Below are 8,710 nucleotides of genomic sequence, written 5' to 3' on the forward strand. Positions count from 1 at the left end.
CACATGTGTATACAGACCTCTTTGGATACTTCAGACTTCTCCAGCCCTTTCTGAGTATCCCTCACCCCTAGTCATGTAGCAGTTGGAATGGGGAGATGTGGGGGCCCAATCCTGGCATAAAGCCCAAATGAACAGCTGTTCAGTGTACCTCTCCCGTGACCATCCCCCTTTTTCCCAGGGCGCCGCCGCCACCAGAAACAGGATGAAGAGCCAAGTGAAGAGGCAGCCATGATGAGTTCCCAGGCCCAGGGGCCACCGCGGAGACCCTGCAATTGCAAAGCCAGCAGCTCAAGCTTGATTGGGGGCAGTGGGGCCGGCTGGGAGGGCACGGCCTTACTGCACCATGGCAGCTACATCAAGCTGGGCTGCCTGCAGTTTGTCTTCAGCATCACTGAGTTTGCGACCAAACAGCCCAAAGGCGATGCCAGCCTGCTGCAGGATGGGGTCTTGGCTGAGAAGTTGTCTCTCAAGCCCCACCAGGGCCCTGTGCTGCGCTCCAACTCCGTTCCCTAGGGCTGGTGACTACCCTGCCACCAGCCTATCTACCCACCCAAGACTCCTGCAATGCAAAAATGTACACAAACCAAGCCCGGGTGTTTTCTATACTCTACCAGAAACCCTTCAACTACAATCTTTGCATGAAATGAAGAAAACCTTTTGACTTTTTTAAAAATCCTTTTTCTTTTCTCAAGTTCTAGGGGGCATTTGCACATATATTTGTACTCAACATTTCATGGGAAAGCGGCAGACCCGAGCTGAGGAACAGCGTGGGCAGGGAGGGGAAGATCCATGGTCTGGACACTTCCTCCAATATAAACCCTTCCCCCACTTCCTGCTCCCTCCCCCTCGCCCGCCGTTGTAAAATAATCAGAAACTTGTTCTATTTTGTGGCAGTGACAATAGTTTTATATTAAAAGAAAAAATACAGTTTTCATACAGCAAAATCTATACAATATCATTGTTTTATTTAATATAAAGATCGCTACCCACCCTCTTTCCATGGTTCCCACCCTCCAAGTTATTTTCCCTTTCTGCAGCGGTTGCACTACAGGTAGCTACTGTGTATTATGGACAAATGAGAATTGAATTCTTTTTCTGGCTGTCCATCTATTTTATTTCAAATAAGGAAAAGTGTATTTGGATTTTGTGTAAATACATCTAGTGATGACATTTTTTCAATGTTTTTAAAAACTGTGTACAGTACTACATGTGGTAGAGCGTTTTCTCAAATTGTCTATTGTAGCAAAAATGTTTTTGTCGTAAACCTGTTTTGTCTCCTTTTTTTTTTTTTTTTTTTTTTGTTCTCTTGCCACTTCTCTCCTTTTCCTCCCACCCCTGGCTCCCTCCTCTCCTCCCACCCCCACAACTAGTACCAATGTACATAGTAATTGTAATGTTTTAGACTTTACAGAAACTTTCCTGTATTCTGTATATAAAAAAACAAAAATATTTCAAATTATGTTTTCTGCCTGTCTGTCCTACCTGTCATCTCCCTCAGAGGGGACCCTCCCTGAGATCTGGGCCCAATATATAGGGGACCCTTAGAATAGGTCTCTTCCTCAGATACTCCCCCAAGAGAAGCCTAGGGGAGAGGGGTGGTGTTGGAAAAGAATGAGCCTAAGTGGGGTGGAGGGCAAAGGAAGGGTAGGAGTGCATCTGCTAAGGGAGTGTCATTTCTTTGGAGAACCCTAATATAGAATTTGGTCTGTAGAGTCTGCTATGCCACTTCTGTGTGGCATATGATCCCAATTTGACAACTGTTCCCATCAGAAGGCAAGTCTGCTAATTATCTTAATTCTAAAGCCTTGGGGACACCCTCATGAAAGCAAATCTTTTTGTCCTTCTCCAGACCTTAGAGACTCCCCAGGAAGGTCTTCCTGAGGACAGTCTCCTCAAGGACACCTGTCATTCCAGCACTGATTGAGTAGGTGGTGCCTATCTGTGTATTAGTGGTTTTTTTTCCCCCCTGGGGGTTAGAGAACAAACAACATCTGTAATTGTACTGAGTCCAAAGTGCAGAAGATCTCTGGACTCAAGTCTGTCCTTGTTCCCATCTAGTTTTGGCTCTGCCACTGCACCCCTGTTACAATGGGCTTCTTGAACTCTAAGGACAGAAGCTTTATATTCTGCTCAGTATTTAAAATACTTCAAATTATGTTTCCTGCCTGTCATTTCCCTGAGAGGGGACCCTCCCTGAGATTTTGGTATACTGTAAGTGCCAAACAAGGTGCTAAATCATAATGGCTTTCTCAGACAAGGTCCTGCCAAATTACCTGGCCAGGAGTGCCCTTACCCATACCTGCCTAGATGTCCCTGCCCACCTTTACCATCCTTAGTGTCTTAGTGTTTCTACCCTCTGTGAGAACTAGTCCAGAGACATCTCCTGAAGAGCAGTAACATGTTTTACTATCTTTTTGCTTCCCTTCAGAAGTGGTTTGGGGTAGGGGAATATAGAAAAATGATTGAGTGAATCCTGGCAGTCAACTGCTAGTGCCACCTTGAGTACTGTTCCCTTTCTGGGCTGTGTGGGAAGGATAGGGAAGAATCCAATAGGCTGAATGTGTGGATGAGACATTGAATGATTTGTTCATTGAAGGAAAAGGCGTGTAGACAGCCCATTCATGTCTCTAGAAGGGAGGGACTCTGCTACATATTCACACCTAGAGTAAACAGATGCTCATTCAAACAGCGTTGGTGGAGATTGCAGATGCATGCACAGGCCTGGAGGGACTCTGCCTGAATGGGCACAGACGCCCACGAAGTATTTCACAGGATCCAGAGGCACCCACACAACTGAAGGGTGACCCCAAGGCCCTTGGGCATATACACACATATTAGTCATTCACACACCCACAGACGTTGCAGATGCTTGTATATCTCTAACGGGCACACACCTAGGGGGCGCTCCCCGGGCCCAGATGTATGAAAGCAGCTCCAAGGTGTTCACAAAGGCACACCGCCAAAGGACGCAGACGCACGCCTAGGGGGCGCTCGCAGGGCCACGCGCACACGCACGCACACACACCCTTGCCCAGCCTCCAGCTGCCTCCGCTGAGGCGCGCTGTGCCCTTCCAGGCCCAGGCCAGGAAGGGCCGCAGCTTCAGGGCAGCGTTTGGGGTGGAGCGGAGCCTGGCAGGAGTCGGCCGCGCGGTCGGAATGGAGGCACTGCTGCTAGGCGCCGGGCTGGTGCTGGGAGCCTATGTGCTAATCTACTATAACCTAGTGAAGGCCCCACCGTGCGGCGGCATCGGCAGTCTGCGCGGCCGCACGGCCGTGGTCACGGGTGAGTGCCGGGATGAGTGCGGCGTGCGGGTGGTGGGAGGCCGCCGCTGCGGGGCAGCAGCCCGCGGGGCTCAGCTGGCTCCCGCCCGCCGCCTGCAGGATCCAACAGCGGCATCGGGAAGATGACGGCGCTGGAGCTGGCGCGCAGGGGAGCGCGCGTGGTGCTGGCCTGCCGCAGCCGGGAGCGCGGGGAGGCAGCCGCCTTCGACCTCCGTCAGGTGAGGGAAAGCCGGAGCAGATGGGACGGGGGACCAGGCTCGAGGGATCCAGTTCCTGAAAGAGCTGCTCAGTTCATGAAGTATGGAAGAGGGGGCAGTGCTCTGGTCAGAAAAGGAAGGAGACCACAACTAAGTTGTTGGGGAGCCTTCCTGTAAAGGAAGAAATTGCTCATCTAAGATGTTTTAGGATCAGTGGGAGTTAGGTTAATGAAGAGCAGTAGGAAAGGGAATGGCAGGGGAACCACATATGCAAATTGGGCCCTGAAGCTAGAGTATCATTTGAGAAACTGGAAAAAAAAGGGAGAGAGAGAGATTTAATGAGGCTGAAGCACAACCTTTGAGGAAGAGGCAACATGAAGGGGCTCTGAGCCAGGGCCAGTTTCTAGAGCCCTTACACATTACATTGAGGAGTTTGAACTTTTAGGATGGGCAGCTGAGATCAATAAACAGATCTCAGTAGGCTCTGATAGAAAAGTGGCCTTTTGAAATGAAACCTTTGTGACTGTGTGGTGCAAGAGTGAGTAATAAAAAAACCAATGAAAAGTCTGTTACAGATTTTAGGGTAAGTGATAATGGGGAAAAGGGACATACTAGCAAATACCTACACAATACTGACTGTGGGTATTTTACAAACGTTAACTTATTTAATCTTCACAACAATTCTATGGAATAGGTATTATTATTATTATTATTATTATTATTATTATTCCCATTTTAAAGTGAGAAAACTGAGGCCCGGAAAGATTTAAGTATCTTGCCAAAGGTCACACTTTAGTAAGAGGCAGTCAGGATTTGAATCCATTACCCATTACACTTTAATACAAGTTGCTTTTACCTTTTTTTTTTTTTTTTTTGTGTGTGGTGCTAGGGATTGAACCCAGAGCCTTGTGCATGCGAGGCAAACACTCTACCAACTGAGCTGTATCCCCAGCTCCATTACACTGTGATACATAAGGGCAGATTTCAATAGTAACAGGAGATGGACTCTTAGAATTAGGTGCCTGGGGAAAGGGAAAAGGAGGGAAGTACCTGGTGACAATCTGAGCCCTTGCCACTCCACAGGAGAGTGGGAACAATGAGGTTATCTTCATGGCCTTGGACTTGGCCAGTCTAGCCTCGGTGCGGGCCTTTGCCACTGCCTTCCTGAGGTCTGAGCCACGGCTGGACATCCTCATCCACAATGCCGGTGAGGGGCTGCAGGCCCTGTAGGGGGGTGGGGGGTGGCCAGGGGCAGTTGCCCCCTCCAGTTGGGCCCTGCCAGGGGCCAGTAGACACATGGGAAGGTTGCCCCTATTTCCATCTCACAGACTGGGATGCTGAGACCTGCCAGGCTCCTTCTGGAGCAGCTACTCACACCTAGCCCCTACCCCAGGGATCAGTTCCTGTGGCCGAACCCGAGAAACCTTTAATTTGTTGCTGCGGGTGAACCACATTGGCCCCTTCCTGCTGACACATCTGCTGCTCCCTCGCCTGAAGACATGCGCCCCTAGCCGTGTGGTGGTGGTATCCTCAGCTGCCCACCGGCGTGGACACCTTGACTTCACACGCCTGGACCGCCCAGTGGTGGGCTGGCAGCAGGAGCTGCGGGCATATGCCGACAGTAAGCTGGCCAACGTACTGTTTGCCCGAGAGCTCGCCACCCAGCTTGAGGGCACTGGTGTCACCTGCTATGCAGCCCACCCAGGTAAGGCCTGGCTCTTTGCTATTTCCCCTTCTCCCTTCATTGGCCCCATCCTGAACTTCCCTAACCTCCCACTGAATCACAGAATCTCAGAGCAGGAAAGAAGCATAGTTCAAGGAGGAGACCTCTTCCTTGCTAATCATGGAACTAGGCTCTCCCCCAAGTGGGTTCTTCCTGTCATGCCTCAAGCACTGACGCTGACTGCTGGATAGCGTGTGACAAGAATAAGACCTGGGATCTTACCCCACCGGGGCACTGATACTGATTAAACTGAGCATAACGTGATGCTTATGATAGCTAATAATAACCTCCTCATTCATTCAAGGAGCATTTACTAAGTACCTGCTGCTACGTATCAGGCATTATTCATGACACTGAGGATATAACAGTGAACAAAACACAGACATTGGGCTGGGGTATAACTCAGTGGTAGGGACACATACCAATGGCAGGTGGGTGATAAAATACTATAGGGAAAGGGAGTAGTATAACTAAATAAATTCATCCTATTCATTCTATTTTTAATTTTTAAAATTTTAAAAATAAATTTAAATTTATTTTTAAATTTATTTTTTTTTTTTGTGTGTGTGTGTGTGTGTGTGGTTGTAGATAGACAGCATGCTTTTATTTTATTTATTTTTATGTGGTAGGGATCGAACTCAGTGCCTCACACATGGTAAGCAAGTGCTCTGCCACTGAGCTACAGCCCGAGCCCCAAATTTTTTAATTATTTAATTTTTAATACTGGGGATTGAACACAGGGACTCAATCTATCTTTCCTTTTCTGTATCCCAAAATTCCTATCTTCCTCTCCCCACAGACCTGCAACACAATAAGCAGCCCACCCCATGTCCTTGGCTCCTGCCCTTGACCTTGCCTGCAAAAAAGGACATGGGGTAAAGATCAAATGCTGGAGAAGCTGGCTCAAAATTGCATGACTCCCCTGACTGCACCTACAGTCCAGCCCCCAGCAACCACCCCTCTGTAAATATTAACACCCCACACCAAGGGTTAAAAAAACTATCCACATGGAGAGGGTCACATGTCCCTTCAATGTGAATTCATTGCTTTACCCCAAAAGCTTCTCACCATCAATATGGCCACATTTTCCTTCGCACTCTCAGGATAGCTGCATTCTCCCCTGAATGTGTGTTTCTCACTTTTCTTGAGAAAGCCCATATTTCTCCGAAGAATGTTTATCTGCTTTCCTAAATAAATCTGTTGATGTCTAGAAGAAAAAAGCTATAGGGAAAAATAAAAAAGGGTATGGGGAATATAGAATGCCAGAAGGTCCTATTTTATCAATTGCAATCAATGAAGACATCTGACAATGTGACATTTGAAGTGAGACACACCTATAACCCAGTGACTGAGGAGGCTGAGGCAGGAGGATGTTGGCAAGTTTTAGGCCAGCCTCAGCAATTTAGCAGGACCTTGCCTTAAAATAAAAATGGCTGGGGATATAGCTCAGTGGTAGAATACCCCTGGGGTCAATCCCCAGTACTACAAAAAGAATTAAAAAAAAAAAAAAAAGAAGAAGAAGAAGAAAGAAAAGAAAGCCAGACATGGTGATGCATGCCTGTAATCCCAGTGTCTCAGGAGGCTGAGGCAGGAGAATCGAAAGTTCAAAGCCAGCCTTAGCAATTTAACTTTTACTCTAGATGAGTTAATTGATCAATAGATTTAGAGAATAGGTTATATGGGCATAGTGATGCACGCCTGTAATCCAATTGACTCGGGAAACTGAGGCAGGAGGATCTGAGTTGAAAGCCAGCCCCAGCAACTTAGCAAGAACATGTCTCAAAATAAAATGTAAAAGAGGGACATGGCTGGGGATATGGCTCAGTAGTTAAGAACCCCTGGGTTCAATCCCTGGTGCCAAAAGAGAGAGAGAGACTAGGTTATACCTGGATAGTAAGAGCTGTCCTACTGATACTGCCAGACTGCATATTAGATAATCATTGCTTAAGGCATATTAGTAGTTATAATAGTGATAATAAGCATATTCATAACTAGCCTTCATTAAGCTTTTAAACTTCCTATCTCTGATGCCCAAACTTCATATCCTTAATGCCCAAAACAGTGCCTGATATACCATAGGTACTTAATAAATGCTGGTTAAACAAGGGAATGGGGCTTGAGCTATTAAGAGAGAGAGCCTGGGAGGCAGGAGACACAGCATGACCAAATCTGGGAGAGGGGCATATGCAGTTTGGATGGATAGAAGGAGGTGTCTTATTGGGAATTGAGTGAACTCACCTGGGGGCCCCTGAATGCCTGGTAGGTACTACCCTGTTTTCCCTGAAATGGGATTCTGTCCCCGGTTCCCTTCTAGCTCTGTTTAACTGCTCTTACATCATCCTTCCTTTCTACTCACAGGGCCTGTGAACTCAGAACTATTCCTGCGCCATGTTCCTGGATGGCTGCATCCACTTTTGCGCCCACTAGCTTGGCTGGTACTCCGGGCACCCAAAGGAGGTGCCCAGACTCCCCTGTACTGTGCTCTACAAGAGGGCATCGAGCCCCTCAGTGGAAGATACTTTGCCAACTGCCATGTGGAGGAGGTGCTCCCAGCTGCCCGAGATGACCGGATAGCCCAGCGACTGTGGGAGGCCAGCATGAGGCTGGCAGGGCTTAGGCCTGGGGAGAATGATGAACCTGATGAAAAGCTCCAACCTGAGGACCCAGGGGCCCCATGTTCTCCAAACACTCCCCACCCTGAGGAGCCCACAGTTTCTGAACCTTTCCCTGGCCCTCGGAATTCACCAGACTTGTCTAAGGTTACACATCAAATTCAGGTTAAAACTGAGCCTGAACCCCAAGTCTCCTAACCCCCACACTTGGATGCTTTCCATGGCACTTCCTGACGCTGAAAACCTCAGCGGTGTGCCAGCCCATGCCCTGGGCACTGAGGGGTTTTCCACTTTTACCTTTATGGTTACTTTCTGGAGCCTCTAAGTGTATCCAGGACAGCTCTTTTCCTGGTAGAAGGAAATAATGGATGAATACTTCTTCCTGAGAGGGACCGTAGCCCCAATTCAGGGGTGGAAAGTAATGTGCCAGGAACGGCTTCTCAGGCCCTACCCTGAGTGGTTCTGATCAGTTCTCGGGCCAGGCCAGGCAATTTGTAATTTAATGCACTGCCCAAAGCTGAGAAGTACTGAACCATCTAGCTGGGTAGTTAAATTACCTTCATTTTACAGAAACGGGATTAGGTTCCCCAGCGAAGGACGGACTCACGGTCTCAGCTAGTAAGAAGGAGTAACGGGTGAACCCAGGGGTCTGACACCAGGGCCGACTGCTGTAAGGTGCGTGACGGGAGGTGGGCCAGGACTGCGCAGTCGTAACCAGGTGCCCCCGAGGGAGTAAGCGGGATGCCTTCCGGGGTGCTTTGGGGCTGGGCCCCGCCATCTGGAGCCCCCTGTAATAAAGCGAGTTGACTGCCAAGGCTCGCGGCTGGCTCCTGCCTCTCTCAGCAAGCGGGCCCCGCCCTCCGCCGCCACACTTCCGGCGGGGCTGCGACCACAGA

At 48.8% G+C, this 8,710-nt stretch overlaps 2 protein-coding genes and 1 long non-coding RNA gene across 4 annotated transcripts in view; 2 read left to right on the forward strand and 1 right to left on the reverse strand.

Annotated features, from left to right (window-relative positions):
• Phf12 (PHD finger protein 12) overlaps window positions 1-1,459 on the forward strand; it is a 44,224-nt gene extending 42,765 nt beyond the window's left edge. For both annotated transcript variants that reach the window (XM_027924406.2, XM_071603914.1), the window contains one exon: window positions 179-1,459. In XM_027924406.2, the coding sequence (XP_027780207.1) occupies window positions 179-513 (335 nt within the window). In that variant the 3' untranslated portion in view covers window positions 514-1,459. The remainder of the gene's footprint in view (window positions 1-178) is intronic.
• On the reverse strand, window positions 1,269-8,461 carry LOC139702533 (uncharacterized). Its single transcript, XR_011705150.1, has 2 exons — window positions 8,372-8,461; window positions 1,269-3,602 (listed from the first exon to the last, which is right to left on the reverse strand). It is a non-coding gene; the product is annotated as an uncharacterized lncRNA (long non-coding RNA).
• On the forward strand, window positions 3,055-8,628 carry Dhrs13 (dehydrogenase/reductase 13). Its single transcript, XM_027924385.2, has 5 exons — window positions 3,055-3,283; window positions 3,382-3,500; window positions 4,563-4,686; window positions 4,873-5,184; window positions 7,561-8,628. Exons 1-5 carry the CDS (start codon window positions 3,157-3,159, stop codon window positions 8,010-8,012), a joined length of 1,134 nt encoding a protein of 377 aa, XP_027780186.2. The 5' UTR covers window positions 3,055-3,156; the 3' UTR covers window positions 8,013-8,628.
• The last annotated feature ends 82 nt before the right edge of the window (window positions 8,629-8,710 follow it).

This window comes from Marmota flaviventris, chromosome 17 (genome assembly GCF_047511675.1).
Source record: "Marmota flaviventris isolate mMarFla1 chromosome 17, mMarFla1.hap1, whole genome shotgun sequence".
In the NCBI taxonomy this organism is placed as follows: Eukaryota; Metazoa; Chordata; class Mammalia; order Rodentia; family Sciuridae; genus Marmota; species Marmota flaviventris.

Bases quoted from the DNA above. Each gene is read 5' to 3' on its own strand.
- Dhrs13 (XM_027924385.2), top strand. From the start codon at position 3,157: ATGGAGGCACTGCTGCTAGGCGCCGGGCTGGTGCTGGGAGCCTATGTG. The intron at 3,501-4,562 runs GTGAGGGAAAGC...GCCACTCCACAG, and splicing joins CCGCCTTCGACCTCCGTCAG to GAGAGTGGGAACAATGAGGT. The intron at 4,687-4,872 runs GTGAGGGGCTGC...CCCCTACCCCAG, and splicing joins CATCCTCATCCACAATGCCG to GGATCAGTTCCTGTGGCCGA.